Source organism: Salmo salar, chromosome 24 (genome assembly GCF_965601325.2).
Source record: "Salmo salar chromosome 24, fSalSal1, whole genome shotgun sequence".
NCBI classification, from domain to species: Eukaryota; Metazoa; Chordata; class Actinopteri; order Salmoniformes; family Salmonidae; genus Salmo; species Salmo salar.
In genome coordinates this window covers 6,116,077-6,133,958 of record NC_138314.1, presented here as the reverse complement: position 1 = coordinate 6,133,958, position 17,882 = coordinate 6,116,077, and the positions used below count along the sequence as shown (strand labels likewise).

Below are 17,882 nucleotides of genomic sequence, written 5' to 3'. Positions count from 1 at the left end.
TCCCCTCCTGTACACTCTGTTCACTCATGACTGCACGGCCAAGCACGACTTCAACACCATTATTAAGTTTGCCCATGACACAACGATGAGACAGTCTATAAGGAGGAGGTCAGAGACCTGACCGTGTGGTGCAAGGACAACAACCTCTCCCTCAACGTGATCAAGACAAAGGAGTTGATTGTGGACTACAGGAAAAGGAGGACTGAGCACTCCCCCATTCTCATCGACGGGGTTGTAGTGGAGCAGGTTGAGAGCTTCAAAGTCATTGGCATCCACATCACCAACAAACTATCATGGTCCAAGCACACCAAGACAGTCGTGAAGAGAGCGAGACAAAACCTATTCCCCCTCAGGAGACTGAAAAGATTTGGCATGGGTCCTCAGATCCTAAAAAGGTTTTACACCACACCATCAAGAGCATCCTGATGGGTGGCATTACTGCCTGGTATGGCAACTGCTCAGCCTCTGACCGCAAGGCTCTACAGAGGGTAGTGCGTACGGCCCAGTACATTACCGGGGCCAAGCTTCCTGCCATCCAGGACCTCTATACCAGGCAGTGTCAGAGGAAGGCCCTAAAAATTGTCAAAGACTTCAGCCACCCTAGTCATAGACTGTTTCTCTGCTACCGCACGGCAAGCGGTACTGTCTAGGACCAAAAGGCTACTTAACAGCTTCTAACCCCAAGCCATAAGACTGCTGATCAATTAATCGAATGGCCACCGGACTATTTACCCCCCCCCCATTTGTTTTGTACACTGCTGCTACTCGCTGTTTATCTATGCATAGTCACTTCACCCCTACCTACATGTACAAATTACCTCGACTGTACCCCCGCACATTGACTCGGTACCGGTACCCCCTGTATATAGCCTCGTTATTGTTATTTTATTGTGTTACTTTTTATTATTTTTTACTTTAGCTTATTTGGTAAATATTTTCTTAACTCGTCTTGAACTGCACTGTTGGTTAAGGGCTTGTAAGCGTTTCACGGTAAGGTCTACACTTGTTGTATTCGGTGCATGTGACAAATAGTTTGATTTGATTTTTTAATTGGTGGAGTGCTGCAGAGATGGTTGTCCTTCTGGAAGGTTCTCCCATCTCCACAGAGGAACTCTAGAGTTCTGTCAGACTGACAATTGGGTTCTTAGTCACCTCTCTGACCAAGGCCCTTCTTCCCCGATTGCTCAGTTTACTGGGCGGCCAGCTCTAGGAAGAGTCTTGGTGGTTCCAAACTTCTTCCATTTAAGAATGATGGAGGCCAATGTGTTCATGGGGACCTTCAATGCTGCAGACATTTTTTGGTACCCTTCCCCAGATCTGTGCCTCGACAGAATCCTGTCTCGGAGCTCTACAGATAATTCCTTCGACCTCATGGCTTGTTTTTTGCTATGACATGCACTGTCAACCGTGGGACCTTATATAGACAGGTGTGTGCCTTTCCAAATTATGCCCAATCAATTGAATTTACCACAAGTGGACTCCAATCAAGTTCTAGAAACAGCTCAAGAATGATCAATGGAAACAGGATGAACCTGAGTTCAATTTCGAGTCTCATAGCAAAGGATCTGAATACTTATGTAAATAAGGAGTTTTTGTTTTTTTATAAAATTGCCAAAATTTCAAAAAACTTGATTTCGCTTTGTCATTATTGGGTATTGTGTAGGTTGCTGAGGATTTAAACAAAAAAAATTATTTTAGAAATTTTAATAAGGCTATAATGTAACAAAATAAGGAAAAGTCAAGGGGTCTGAAAACTTTCCAAAGGCACTGTATACCATCCAAATAATGATGATCCACCCTATGAACCCTACAAGCAATACAAGGCTCTGGGGGGAGATTATAATACGGTTTTAAATACCTCTATGGACCGTAAAGGAAATCACACAAAAAACTATCATCCTCATGCCCTTATGGTAATCATGAATGTCATGGATATATTGAAACTAGTGGATATATGGAAGAGTAAATATCCTGACCCAGTGAGATATACATGGCTGAGGCACAATCATGCTAGTCGTCTTGATTACTTTCTTATGTCATTCTCTATGGCATCAAAAGTTTAAAAAGTGTTTATAGGGGACAGAATGCGGTCGGACCATCACATCATTTGCATAGAAGTCTCGAGGCTGTAATCACTGCCAAAGTAAAGGGTCTGAATACTTATGTAAATGTTATATTTAATTTTTTTATTTTTAATACATTTGCAAACATTTCTAAAAACCCATTTTTGCTTTGTCATTATGTGTAGATTGCTTAAGGGGAAAAAACTATTTAATACATTTTAGAATAAGGCTGTAAAGTAACAAAATCTGGAAAAAGTCAAGGCGTCTGAATACTTTCTGATAGCACTATATATAAATATACACTACCATTCAAAAGTTTGTGGTCACTTAGAAATGTCCTTGTTTTTGAAAGAAAAGCATAATTTTTCCATTTAAAATAACATCAAATTGATCAGAAATACAGTATAGACATTGTTAATGTTGTAAATGACTATTGTAGCTGGAAACGGCTGATGTTTTATGGAATTTCTACATAGGCATACAGAGGTCCTTTATCAGCAACCAATGGCACGTTGTGTTAGCTAATCGAAGTTTATCATTTTAAAAGGCTAATAGATCATTATAAACCCATTTGCAATTATGTTAGCTGAAAACTGTTGTGCTGATTTAAAGAAGCAATAAAACTAGCCTTCTTTAGACTAGTTGAGTATCTGGAGCATTAGTATTTGTGGGTTCGATTACAGGCTCAAAATTGCCAGAAGCAAAGAACTTTCTTCTGAAACTCATCAGTCTATTCTTGTTCTGAGAAATGAAGGCTATTCCATGCGAGAAATTGCCAAGAAACTGAAGATCTTGTACAACGCTGTGTACTACTCCCTTTACAGAACAGCACAAACTGGCTCTAACCAGAATAGAAAGAGGAGTGGGAGGCCACGGTGCACAACTGAGCAAGAAGACAAGTACATTAGAGTGTCTAGTTTGAGAAACAGACGCCTCACACGTCCTCAACTGGCAGCTTCATTAAATATTACCTGCAAAACACCAGTCTCAACGTCAACAGTGAAGAGGCGACTCCGGGATGCTGGCCTTCTCGGCAGAGTTGAAAAGAAAAAGCCATCTCTCAGACTGGCCAATAAAAATAAAAGATTAAGATGGGTAAAAGAACACAGACACTGGACAGAGGAACTATGGTCCATCTACAGATGTTCAACAAACTGTCAGTAGACTATTAACAACATCTCATCAGCTTTTCTTTAGCCTTTCAGTAGCATCTCAACAGTATGTCTCATCATAAATGGACTATCCAAATAAAGTTACTTGAATATCTTCCCCTCTCATTGCAGTGCCCGGTACGGTAACTGGCATAAGAACAAGGGCCCAACAGAGATGAAGACAGGTCCCCGAGTCATCATCTTCATCATCGGAGGCATGACCTTCAGCGAGATGCGCTGCGTCTACGAGGTCACACAAGCCAATGGCAAATGGGAAGCCATCATTGGTGAGTTGGCAGCATATGTAGGGTTACATGGTTTACTGTTTTGTGTTCTGTTTTTCTTTATCTAACATGGGAATATAAACTGTGAATATATACATAGGCCTAGACAATATCCATGGGCTGGTTGTACCTGTTGGATGTATTCCTGGTCATCAAATAAAATATACAATTGTATTTGTCACATGCTTTGTAAACAACAGTTGTAGACTAACAGTGAAATGCTTACTTACGCGTCCTTTTCCAACAAAGCAGAGTTAAAGATAAAAAAAAAGTTTAAAAAATACAGTAAATAATGAATAACAATAACGAGTAAAATTAACATGGCTATATACAGAGAATACAGTACCAAGTCAATGTGCAGAGGTACGAGGCAATTGAGGTAGCTATGTACTGTGTGTGTGTGTGTGTGTGTGTATATATAGATAGATAGATATCTGAAATAAATCCTTAAAATGAAGTGGTGATCCTAACTGACCTAAAACAGGGACTTTTTACTCAGGAATTGTGAAAAACTGAGTTTAAATGTATTTGGTGTAGGTAAACTTCCGACTTCAACTGTAGGAAGGGGTACAGTGACTAGGCAACAGGATCGATAATAGACAGTTGCAGCAGCGTGTACTGTGAGTGTGTGTGGTGTCAGTGTGCATGTTGTGTGTGTGTGCTGGGGTGTAAGTATGTGTGAGTGTGTGGGTCCAGTGTCCAGTGTGTGTGAGTCGGTGCAAGAGAGGGTCAAAGCAGGGAGTCCGGGTAGCCATGTGATTAGCTATTTAGTTGTCTTGTTTAGCAGTCTTATGGCTTAGGGGTAGAAGCTGTTCAGGGTCCTGTTGGTTCCAGACTTGCACTGGTACCGCTTGCTATGCGATAGCAGAGAGAACAGTCTATGGCTTGGGTGGCTGGAGTCTGTGATAATTTTTGGCCTTCCTCTGACACCGCCTGGTATAGAGGATCTGGATGGCAGGGAACTCTGCCCCAGTGATGTACTGGGCCATACTCACCCCCCTCTGTAGTGCTTTGTGGTCTGTTGCCTTGCAGTTGCCATATCAAGCGGTAATGCAGCCAGTCAAGATGCTCTCAATGGTGCAGCTGTAGATCTTTTTGAGGATCTGAGGGCCCATGCCAAATCTTTTCATCCTCCTGAGGGGGAGGAGGCGCTGTTGTGCCCTCTTCGCAACTGTGTGGGTGTGTGTGGACCATGTTAATTCCTCAGTGATGTGGACACTGAAGAACTTGAAACTCTCGACCCACTCCATTACAGACCCATTGATATGGATGGGGGCGTGCTCGCCCCTCCATTTCCTGTAGTCCACGATCAGCTCCTTTGTCTCTGACATTGAGGAGAGCCTGTTGTCCTGGCACCACACTGCCAGGTCTCTGACCTCCTCCCTGTAGGCTGCCTTATCTTCGTTGGTGATTGGTCCTACCACGTTATGTCACAGCAAACTTGATGATGGTGTTGGAATCGTGCGCAGCCACACAGTTGTGGGTGAACAGTGAGTACATGAGAGGACTAAGCACACACCCCTGAGGGGCCCCCGTGTTGATGGTCAGTGTGGCGCATGTGTTGTTGCCTACCCTCACCACCTGGGGGTGGCCCATCAGGAAGTTCAGGATCCAGTTACAGAGGAAGATGTCCAGTCCCAGTGTCCTGAGCTTGGTGATGAGCTTGGAGGGGACTATGATGTTGAATGCTGAGCTGTAGTCAATGAGCAGCATTCTCACTTAGGTATTCCTTTTGACCAGGTGGGTGAGGGCAGTGTGGAGTACAATAGAGATTACATGATCTGTTGGGGCGGTATGCAAATTGGGTGTCTAGGATGGTGTCTGGAATGGTGGTGTTGATGTGAGCCAAGACCAGCCTTTCAAAGCATTTCATGGCTATAGATGTGAGTGCTACGTGGCGCTAGTCATTTAGGCAGCTTACCTTGGCATTATTGGGTACATTTTGGTGGACTGTTTGAAACAAGTTGGTATTACAGACCGGGTCAGGGATGGGTTGAAAATGTAAATGAAGACACTTGTCAGCTGGTCAGTGTGTGCTCTGAGTACGCGTCCTGATATTCCGTCTGGCCACGTGGCCTTTGCGACCTGTTTACCTTACTCACATCTGCTACGGAGAGTGAGATCACAGTCATCCGGAACAGCTGGTGCACTCATGTAGGGCTGTGGCGGTCACAAACTTTCGTCAGACGGTGATCGTCAAGCAAATAACTGTCGATCTCACGGTAATTGACTGTTAATTAACATAAACACATGTATTATCTCCTGGCTTCCACACATAGCCTACAAGCCACTGATTCAGACCTTAGGAACATTACATTTTTAAAAGTCTAACAAATCCATGTAATATAGTCTACACCTTCACAATAAATCCATTATTTATTTTAGACAAGTCAAAAGAAGCATGATATGAAGAAAATGTAGTCTATTTCAGAAGAACAGAATAGCATACTCTGAGTTGTCCTTATGTAGAGGGTCTATCACTCTTTCACACTGTGGTAAATGAAGCATGCTGTCATTCAGTGATATTTATTCCCATAGTAATTCGTTATGGATCCATTAATATATTTAAAGTCCCTAAACTCGGCAAGAGTCTATTGTCCTGCTGATAGTTGACAAACATCTGCATTTTGAAAGAGTATTTTTATCATTATTTTATTAACGAAAGCATAAAGATGTTGATGAAGAAATTGTGTACAGTATATACCTTACCCAACATTATGCAGTTGCATGCTGTTTATAGTTAGAAATGTAAAACTTTAGAGTACTTAATACATTGCAAGTTGGGGAGATTTTCTTTTCACACCTAGCCCGAGCTATCCTTTTGTAAAGGTTGAAGATTCTATTGTCCTGCAAATAGCCCATCATGGAAACATTGTTTGCACCTGTAGGTTTTAGGCCTGCATTAGGTTATAATAATCCATGCCTTCTGGGAATGTTTAAACGTCCAAAGGTTATGGGTGGAGTTAGAATTTTGGCTGTCAGAAGTATTAAAATCAACCAATGTCAGCCTTTAAATGCTTTATTATCCCATTTTGGTCTACAAGTTCCTTACTTTTTCCCCCTTCCACTTGATAAAGGTTCCAATTGATAAAGTAATTTCTCACTTCTGCCCTCCGAATTCATATTCATTATATAAATAGGCCCTTTTAATTTTGTCTGGCTTGCCATTCCAAATAAAATTGAATATTTTTTGCTCATATAATTTAAACAGGTCGCTAGGTGTAGTCAAAACCATAATTTAACCTTTATTTAACTAGGCAAGTCAGTTAAGAACAAATTCTTATTTACAATGACGGCCTACACCGGCCAAAACCAGATGACGCTGGGCCAATTGTGCACTGCCCTATGGGACTCCCAATCATGGCCAGTTGTGATACAGCCTGGAATCGAACCAGGGTGTCTGTAGTGACGTCTCAAGCACTGAGATGCAGTGCTTGAGGCTTCTATCTTCGGGAGCCCATAAGCAAATAGTAAAACTGTGATATGACTAAAGAGTTAATCAGTGTGATTTTTCCACAAATAGACAGGTATTTTGATCAAGGACACATTGTTTGCCGAGTCCACAAACAGGAGGTGGAGCTCACAGGTGTGCCTGGCATGGATTGTGACTTCATCTCGTTCCTCGCCCTCTTCTTTACTTGGGTAAATGCCACAAATGCCGCCTGACTCCCTGCCAATGACATGACTCTCCGCCTATACCACCTAGCTCTGGACCAATGCATCAGCTGATTTCATTTTACAATCACGGCTAAAGTGATTTAATTAAGGGTTTCAGTTAGGAAAATATGGCGCTGTACAAAATAATCCACACATTTCCAAATAAAAATCTGATTGATTTATCAAGACCAGTCCCCATGCTCTGTCATTCAGTAGTAAAAGTAATAATAACAATCGTTCGATAACAGATCGGCTCTCGGAACTGATTAATTAAGAGAGCGGCTTCTATCTTCAATATAATAATTAATTCAGAAGGTTAAACCCAAAGGTTTTAGGCCTGCAGTAGGTTATAATAAACTGAAAATTGTGTGTCAATTCATAAACCATGTACCATGGAATCGGTAGATCGAAAATCTCTTCCCAACTATTTTGCAATCTACATCCTTAAATGAAACTGGTACATATTTTTTATCTATCACAATTTTCTTTAACCAATTTTGGTCTTTAATGCAGGGCCGACAGACAAGTTCCTTACTTTTTCTCTCTTCCACTTGATAAAGGTTCCAATTGATAATAAAAAATAAAAAAAAATGGTATATTTCAGTTTAACCACAATATTTGCTGTATTATTTGTTCAGTCTTTTCTGGTGGATTAAACTGAAATTGCAACCAACTTTCTATGGCTTGTTTAAAAAATAACGATATTTTTGAGATTATTTTGTTTTCAAATAACCAAAAGTGAGCTGTTGTAATCTGAATAAAGGGGAAAAGGCCATTCTTGAACATGGGGTGAGGCATAGTTACTAATTTGTAAATAAAGCCAGTTTGTTATTTATAATTATTTATTTCTGTTTTTAGAGAGAGAGAAACCAAAAGCCCACCGTACCTATTTTTCAAAAATCGTTGGTCCACATGTAAAGTGTAATTCCACATTGTATTTACCCAAGTTCGCTCTTAACTCCAGCACCACCGACAGTTTTTTGTTGTTGCCTGATGCAGGAGACTGACTGAAAACACCTCCATTAAAGTCAATTTGTGCCACAGTTTAGACTACCGATATATCGTTGTTCTAACTCCCCCTTGTGACAGTGTGGTGCAATGACAGAATGCCACCATCTACCAATAACGGTCATGGCATAAGCTCAAAACATTTAAAGGAAGAACCACTGTAGGTCCTGATCTGGCTATGCCAAATGGCTGTGGGCTAAACAAATGCATTTAGCAGACAAGATTTGCTTAGAATTCTATGGCATTATTTTATAGTATGAAGAATACAATCGAACAAAGCTGAATAAAATGATTTTTGGGAGTGCGCACATGCGGCTATTCTGTGTTCAGCGCTTAACCTGTTGGGGATAGGGGGCAGTATTTGCACGGCCGGATAAAAAACGTACCCGATTTAATCTGGTTACTACTCCTGCCCAGTAACTAGAATATGCATATAATTGTTTGATTTGGATAGAAAACACCCTAAAGTTTCTAAAACTGTTTGAATGGTGTCTGTGAGTATAACAGAACTCATAGGGCAGGCCAAAACCTGAGAAGATTCCAAACAGGAAGCGCCCTCTCTGACCATTTCTTGGCCTTCTTTGTCATCTCTATCCAAAACAAAGGATCTCTGCTGTAACGTGACACTTTCTAAGGCTCCCATAGGCTCTCAGAAGGCGCCAGAACGTTGAATGATGACTCTGCAGTTACTCGCTGAAAAACAGTAGCGCATTTGGTAAGTGGTCGATCTGAGAACAATGAGATGGGTGCGCGCGTGCACGTGAAGAGTCCATTTTACTTTCTCAGTCTTTGAACGAAAACAACGACTCCCGGTCGGAATATTATCGCTATTTTACGAGAAAAATCGCATAAAAATTGATTTTAAACAGCGTTTGACATGCTTAGAAGTACGGTAATGGAATATTTTGAAATTTTTTGTCACGAAACGCGCCGGGCGCGTCACCCTTCGTTACCCTTCGGATAGTGTCTTGAACGCACGAACAAAACGACGCTATTTGGATATAACTATGGATTATTTGGAACCAAACCAACATTTGTTGTTTAAGTAGAAGTCCTGGGAGTGCATTCTGACGAAGAACAGCAAAGGTAATCCAATTTTTCTTATAGTAAATCTGAGTTTGTTGAGTACCAAACTTGGTGGGTGTCAAAATAGCTAGCCTGTGATGGCCGGGCTATCTACTCAGAATATTGCAAAATGTGCTTTCACCGAAAAGCTATTTTAAAATCGGACACCGTGATTGCATAAAGGAGTTCTGTATCTATAATTCTTAAAATAATTGTTATGTTTTTTGTGAACGTTTATCGTGAGTAATTTAGTAAATTCACCAGAAGTGTTCCGTGGGAATGCTTGTCACATGCTAGTCACATGTTAATGTAAAAAGCTGTTTTTTGATATAAAAATGAACTTGATTGAACAAAACATGCATGTATTGTATAACATAATGTCCTAGGAGTGTCATCTGATGAAGATCATCAAAGGTTAGTGCTGCATTTAGCTGTGGTTTTGGTTTTTGTGACATTATATGCTAGCTTGAAAAATGGGTGTCTGATTATTTCTGGCTGGGTACTCTGCTGACATAATCTAATGTTTTGCTTTCGTTGTAAAGCCTTTTTGAAATCGGACAGTGTGGTTAGATTAGCCTCTTACATCTAGACGTTCCGCTAGTGGAACACCTGCTCCAATATCCAATGATAGGCGTGGCGCGAATTACAAATTCCTCAAAAATACAAAAACTTCAATTTTTCAAACATATGACTATTTCACAGCATTTTAAAGACAAGACTCTCCTTTATCTAACCACACTGTCCGATTTCAAAAAGGCTTTACAGCGAAAGCAAAACATTAGATTATGTCAGCAGAGTACCAAGCCAGAAATAATCAGACACCCATTTTTCAAGCTAGCATATAATGTCACAAAAACCCAGAAGACAGCTAAATGCAGCACTAACCTTTGATGATCTTCATCAGATGACACACCTAGGACATTATGTTATACAATACATGCATGTTTTGTTCAATCAAGTTCATATTTATATCAAAAAACAGCTTTTTACATTAGCATGTGACGTTCAGAACTAGCATACCCCCCGCAAACTTCCGGGGAATTTGCTAACAATTTACTAAATTACTCACGATAAACGTTCACAAAAAACATAACAATTATTTTAAGAATTATAGATACAGAACTCCTTTATGCAATCGCTATGTCCGATTTTAAAATAGCTTTTCGGCAAAAGCACATTTTGCAATATTCTGAGTAGATAGCTCGCCATCACGGGCTAGCTATTTTGACACCCACCAAGTTTGGCCCTCACCAAACTCAGATTTACTATAAGAAAAATTGGATTACCTTTGCTGTTCTTTGTCAGAATGCACTCCCAGGACTTTTACTTCAATAACAAATGTTGGTTTGGTTCAAAATAATCCATAGTTATGTTCAAATATCCTCTGTTTTGTTCATGCGTTCAAGACACTATCCGAAGGGTGACGAAGGGTGACGTGCCCGACGCGTTTCGTGACAAAAAAATTCTAAATATTCCATTACCGTACTTCGAAGCATGTCAACCGCTGTTTAAAATCAATTTTTATGCGATTTTTTTTTCTCGTAAAAAATACATAATATTCCGACCAGGAAACCCTGTTTTCGTTCAAAGAGGAAAAAATAAAAACATGGTGTCGGCTCGTGCACGCGCCCCCAGTCTCATTGTTCTCTGATCGACCACTATCCAAATGCGCTACTGTTTTTCAGCCATGGCCTGCAAAGTCACCATTCAACGTTTTGCCGCCTTCTGAGAGCCTATGGGAGCCGTAGGAAGTGTCACGTTACAGCAGAGATCCTCAGTTTTCAATAAAGAGAGTGTAGAAGGCCAATAAATGGTCAGAGAGGGCACTTCCTGTAAGGAATCTTCTCAGGTTTTTGCCTGCCATATGAGTTCTGTTATACTCACAGACACCATTCAAACAGTTTTAGAAACGTTAGGGTGTTTTCTATCCAAATCAAACAATTATATGCATATTCTAGTTTCTGGGCAGTAATAATAACCAGATTAAATCGGGTACGTTTTTTATCCGGCCGTGCAAATACTGCCCCCTACCCTAGAGAGGTTAAAACCTTCCCCAACCATAATCCGTGGATTGATGGCAGCATTTGCGCAAAACTGAAAGCGCGAACCACTGATTTTAATCATGGCAAGGTGAACGGAAACATGACCGAATACAAACAGGGTCTACAGTCAATCACGGTTTACAAAAAGAAAACCAGCCCCGTCACGGACACCGACGTCTTGCTCCCAGACAAATTAAACAACAAATTCTCTGCTCGCTTTAAGGATAATACAGTGCCACTGACATGGCCCGCTACCAAAACCTGCAGGCTCTCCTTCACCGCGGCCAACGCGAGTAAAACATTTAAACATGTTAACCCTCGCAAGGCTGCCGACCCAGATGGCATCCCTAGCCGTGTCCTCAGAGCATGCGCAGACCAGCTGGCTGGTGTGTTTACGGACATATTCAATCAATACCTATCTCAGTCTGCTGTTCCCACATGCTTCAAGAGGGCCACCATTGTTCCTGTTCCCAAGAAAGCTAAGGTAACTGAGATAAACGACTATCATCCCATAGCACTCACTTCCATCATCATGAAGTGCTTTGAGAGACTAGGCAAGGATCATATCACCTCCACCCTACCTGACACCCTAGACCCACTCCAATTTGCTTACCGCCCCAATAGGTCTACAGACGATGCAATCACACTGCACACTGCCCTAACCCATCTGGACAAGAGTAATAGCTATGTAAGAATGCTGTTCATCGATTACAGCTCAGCATTTAACATCATAGTACCCTCCAAACTCGTCATTAAGCTCGAGACCCTGGGTCTCGACCCCGCCCTGTGCAACTGGGTCCTGGACATTCTGACGGGCCGTGCCCAGGTGGTGAGGGTAGGAAACAACATCTCCACCCCGCTGATCCTCAACACAAGGGTGGGTTCTCAGCCCTCTTCTGTACTCCCTGTTCACCCATGACTGTGTGGCCATGCACGCCTTCAACTCAATCATCAAGTTTGCAGATGACACTACAGTGGTAGGCTTGATTACCAACAACGACGAGACGGTCTACAGGGAGGAGGGGAGGGCCCTCGGAGTGTGTGTCAGGAAAATAACCTCACACTCAATGTCAACAAAACAAAGGAGATGATTGTGGACTTCAGGAAACAACAGAGGGAGCACCACCCTATCCACATCGACAGGATAGTAGTGGAGATGGTGGAAAGTTTTTAAGTTCCTCGGCGTACACATGACGGACAAACTGAAATGATCTACCCACACAGACAGCATGGTGAAGAAGGCGCAACAGCGCCTCTTCACCCTCAGGAGGCTGAAGAAATTTGGCTTGTCACCAAAACACTCACAAACGTTTACAAATGCACAATTGAGAGCATCCTGTCAGGCTGTATCCCCGCCTGGTACGGCAACTGCTCCACCCACAACCGTATGGCTCTCCAGAGGGTAGTGAGGTCAGCACAACGCATCACTGGAGGCAAGGGAGGAAGCCTAGCTAATGTTAGCCACCTAGCTAACATTAGCCACAACAAATTGGTATTCGTAACATATCATACAATTTGTATGATAGCATGTTATGTCTACCCTTTGACTTGATCTACATATCTTGAATCCTCCTATCTATACTTAGGAACTGTGGAAATCATTAGAATATACAGTTGATATCCTATATTGCTGTTCCACTGTGTCTGACACAGATGCTGCTGCTGCTAGTGGGTGGAATCGGCTTAGTCTGTTAGTGGGCTCAGATCAGATGGTTTTTCTGAGAATGCATCAGATAGAGGATGTGTGTGTTGTGACTGCAGGGAATGGATACCAACAGTGGCAGGGACAAGACACAGTTATTCTACAAAGGTAGTGAATTACATTGATCTGCAGATTAGTTATCTATCAAAAGCCAAGTCTAGGTCAAGTTAAATTACCTACCCGCATCCTAAATGGCAGCCTATTCCCTATATAGTGCATTTCTTTAGGGTACAATTTAGGACAAGAAAATAAGCTTAATTCATGTTATGTGGAGAATGTCCTTTCACACATGTTAACTGCTTTTACATTCTTTTTTTGTTGCCACTAACATTTATCTTTTTAGGGGACCTTACATCAGATAAAGTGCGACAACTCCATCTCCACTTACAGTTCATGGCAACGCAGTCACGTTAGAATAATGTCATCTGTCGGAAGACAATGGAGATTTTACACAAAAACAGAGAATGAGATTAGGGTGCAATGTGAAAGCCTTTGTCCCTCCTTAGGTTCCACCCACACACTCACTCCCACCAAATACCTAAAGGAGCTTCAGCACCCTGACTTCCTGGACCCCAACGCTGCCCCTGAGGAACCAGAGCCTGCCCCTGCAGAATGAGAACACACACTGAGAAGTAAAGATAGTTGTTGTGATGTGAAGCCACCTTTTCTGATCTCCCTCAGTCTCACCCCACTTCCCCTCCTCTGACCCTGGGCCCGGGTTCCCGATAGCAATGGAACTTAGGCTTTCAAGTGTTTTAAAGATGCATCGTTCCTACAACAACCGAAGACGTAACATGCATTTCCCAAAACACTACGCAGGAAGAACGTTGGCTAAGTGTGTCGTTGGAGCATGTGTCAATACTGATAGGTTCGAAAGAAAGGCCCAGCTGCTATCGGATCATCATTCTCCATTGAAATCTTACCTTACATTATCTTACATTATAATAATTCCACAATAATGCCGACGGATCAGGTTCTAGAGAGATATTATCACCTTATGCCTGCAAATATTGAGGTGGCTTATTCTAATGCTTACCCTGGAGCCTAATAATGCATTAAATCACAAATTTGGCTCATCAATGCGCAGATATTGTTACACATCATGAAATATATTAAAACATAAAATTACAGACAGTTTAGCCTACAATTAGCAAAATAGAACTCAATTGACTAAACATTAAATTAATTTCAATATGATTGAAATACTGTATATGCAGAGGCCTATGTAGCCTACTGTATTTATTTTTTGAAGCAGTCATCTCGGTTTTCTGTTATCCTTCACAGACATTGCCAACTTTGTATTTGTAGTCAACTTCGATTCGAAGTTATGGGGGTAACAGAGAGACAGATAAACAGCTTGATTCTATGTTTAGTGGAGTGTATAAAGTGACACGGAAGGGCAAAAAAAGCATCAAATGACGCACTTAGCTGTTTTGAGGCAGTCGGAACATAACGAGAGTTTTCAAGTGCAACTTTACTAACGATGGTTTTGGGAAACAGCTTGGAGATTTAACGGTGCTCCTACAAAGATTCTAATGATGAACTTAGCCTGACCTTAGCCTTAACTAGCCTTAAGATGCTTTCGGGAAACTGTGCCAAAGACTCTGTCCCCTGTTTTGCATCCCAAATGGCACCCTGTTTCCGTTACATTGCACTACTTTTGACTAGGGCCCATAGGAAAGCACATTCTGATTCTACTGTTTGTGATCTATCCCTTTGTTCCTCACGGTTCAGTGGATTGTTTGTTCTCACCTCTATTCTTTGTCTGTATGTGTGTACTTGGTTAGTGGTGCTGTCGTCTATTCTGTTTATCTTGTCTGTGCTCTCTATGTCTGTCCTTTGGAGATTTGTCCTTGTGGTGTGCTGTATGCAGACAGATGTCAATAGCTCCCATTTTCTGTATTAACAATCAACAAGGCACTATGTCGCTATTGTATTTAGCAATGTAATATTTCTTGCACAGGTTTTTTAAATGTAAGCTTTTTTGCCCCTGTATTTTTTTTTTGTTTGGCTGAAAATGACATGTTTTAGAGAAGCATATAAAAGCTGAACCCATGTCTTTATATGTGATTTCTGCTGTCTGTGTATTTCTCTCAATGTCATTCCAATTTGGAACTGTATTGTACTATAATTAACAGACGAGCCTAGTTCAAACTGAGAAGATATGTGTAGTTCTCTCTCTCTCTCTCTCTCTCTCTCTCTCTCTCTCTCTGCTGCAGGATCAACCAATATCTTCACCCCTACACGCCTTCTTCAAGCCCTCAAAGACATGGATAAGCAACAAGATGTTTGAGCTGAACAGCTAAGAGCTCCCTGGCTGCAGTTGTCCCTCTCCTAACCTCCAAACTCTCCCAACTGGCATACATGAATAGTCAGGACCCAAGACATAACAGGCCCTTCTACTCTATACATAAGACTGAAGAAAACAAATGGCAGCATCTATTTCTAGCATATCCAAGTCATGTATTCAGATATCATGTTTCAATAGAATTACATAAGATCCCTCAAAACCAGAGCACCAAGAACCACATAATGTTTTAACTACTGTACATACACCCTTAATGATTGGATGGAAGAGTAGAGATTGTGTACGCTGGATAACCGTTGATACTATGAGCAGTAGATGTAAACTGCCATCTCAGGATGCTGTTGTTGCACTTCCTTAAAAGGGAAGCCAGTCATAGAGGAGATTAGATTAGCGTAGTTGGAAATTGAGGAATTACTTAGGCTGGTGTTTGGTGTCGAGTGCTCATCATATTTCAGATAGGAGTATAAAGGCACCAGCTGTGAAGATAGTGGGATGGGATCTATGTATAACATTCCCCCCTCAAAAATATTTGCAAGATTCCTGTGTTTCTAAGACTGTCTGTCTGTTTTTAGTGTCATTATATCTTTTGTCTCATTGCTTGGAAACATTCCCGGAACATTGAGCAAAAAGACTGATTTTACTTTCAGTATTTTGAAAACAATTTTAGAATTTGTAAACTTCACAACCATTTTAAAATAAGAAACATCTTCCGTCTCATGCAATCAGTAGTTTGTAGAATATATGCCGTGCTGTATCAATGTTTTGATGGTGATTAACCTAACTTTGGACATGCCAATGTGAAGCCACTCTGTACTAGTGGTCATTTAGCTGTAGTAAACAGTACAGTAGTTGGACAGTGATCAACCATTGGAAAGTTCTTCCTCTATTAGTTTCGTTGTCTCTCTCTGTTCATTAACATTATGTCACAATATTGACTTGATTTGTTATTTCCTCTCCCTGTAGTAGTTATGGTCATTTTCGTTCCACTTCCCAGTGTTGACACTGTCATGATGCAACAATTTTTTTGTCATTGCAGCTGTTGTTGTATAGTGATTTGTTAGCTTTCTATTAGAGTAATCTATTATTTATTAAGAGATATTAGTTCCTGTAATACCAGTATAACTTCTCAGAATTCGATGCTTGGAAGTGATTTATCACAAACCATATTCTTTCTGCAAATATCATGTACTAAAGCTCCAATAAAGGCTTCAAATAAAAGTTGGTCTTGTACTGTTACATTACTACATGACTATTGAAATACATAGAGTGCATTCGGAAAGTATTCAGACCCCTTGACTTTTTCAAAATTTTGTTACATTACAGCTTTATTCTAAAATAGATTTTTTTTTTATGATTCTCATCAATCTACACACAATACCCCATAATTCCAACAAACTTCTAAAGCTTTTGAATATTGTGGGGGTTGCTTCAATAAATGAAACATTTCTTTGAATGGTAGGACTAAATGAATACCATGTTTTGTGGGTGGGACTAATAACAAGATAACAAATGTAAAATATACTGTGTCTGTAAAATGTATATAGGTTCAGAACTTTTGTGAAATGGCACAGTTAAAAATATGTGGCAAATAGAAATCAAACTGGATGGACATCAGAAATAGAGGAAGGCCAGGACAAAAAACAAACAAAACAGAACTATTGTAAAATAGATTATGTTTGTGAAATCTATATAGTATGTATAAGCAAGCCTAAGTGTTATTGTTTATTAGTTTACTCCAATTAGGGGAGGGGCGATAGGGTTTGTGAGAAATAATAAAGGAAAATATATTTGTGTGTGTGTGTGTGTGTGTGTGTGTGTGTGTGTGTGTGTGTGTGTGTGTGTGTGTGTGTGTGTGTGTGTGTGTGTGTGTGTGTGTGTGTGTGTGTGTGTGTGTGTGTGTGTGTGTGTGTGTGTGTGTGTGTGTGTGTGTGTGTGTGTGTGTGTGTGTGTGTGTGTGTGTGTGTGTGTGTGTGTGTGTGTGTGTGTGTGTGTGTGTGTGTGTGTGTGGCTCAGTTGGTAGAGCATGGTGTTTGCAACGCCAGGGTTGTGGGTTCGATTCCCACAGGGGACCAGTACGGGGGAAAAAAAATATATAAATGTATGCATTCACTACTTTAAGTCGCTCTGGATAAGAGCGTCTGCTAAATGACTTAAATGTATATATATACGGCTCTCGACCTTCTGCAACTCCTGAGTCCGTACGGGAGTTGCAGCGATGAGACAAGACTGTAACTACCAATTGGAGACCACGAAATTGGGGAGAAAACGGGGTAAAAAAAATGTGAATACAAAATTAAATAAAAATATAGAAAAACCCTGGAATGAGTAGGTGTGTCACACATTTTGACTGGTACTGTATATATACACATACATACATTTACACATATATATATATACATATATATATATATACATATATATATAGTGTGTATTTGTATGTATGTATGTGTATGTATGTGCAAATGTATGTATGTGTATATATACATTTTGACTGGAACTGTATATATACACATACATACATTTGCACATACAGTGAGGGAAAAAAGTATTTGATCCCCTGCTGATTTTGTACATTTGCCCACTGACAAAGAAATGATCAGTC

At 40.8% G+C, this 17,882-nt stretch overlaps 1 protein-coding gene across 3 annotated transcripts in view; it reads left to right on the top strand.

Moving 5' to 3' along the window:
* Positions 1-16,498, top strand: part of LOC106585214 (syntaxin-binding protein 1) — a 53,975-nt gene extending 37,477 nt beyond the window's left edge. For 2 of the 3 annotated variants that reach the window (XM_014171174.3, XM_014171172.3), the window contains exons 18-20: positions 3,347-3,501; positions 13,479-13,604; positions 15,192-16,498. In XM_014171174.3, coding sequence (XP_014026649.1) covers positions 3,347-3,501; positions 13,479-13,588 — 265 coding nt within the window. In that variant the 3' untranslated portion in view covers positions 13,589-13,604; positions 15,192-16,498. The remainder of the gene's footprint in view (positions 1-3,346; positions 3,502-13,478; positions 13,605-15,191) is intronic. The other variant, XM_014171173.3, reaches the window with a different exon arrangement.
* The last annotated feature ends 1,384 nt before the right edge of the window (positions 16,499-17,882 follow it).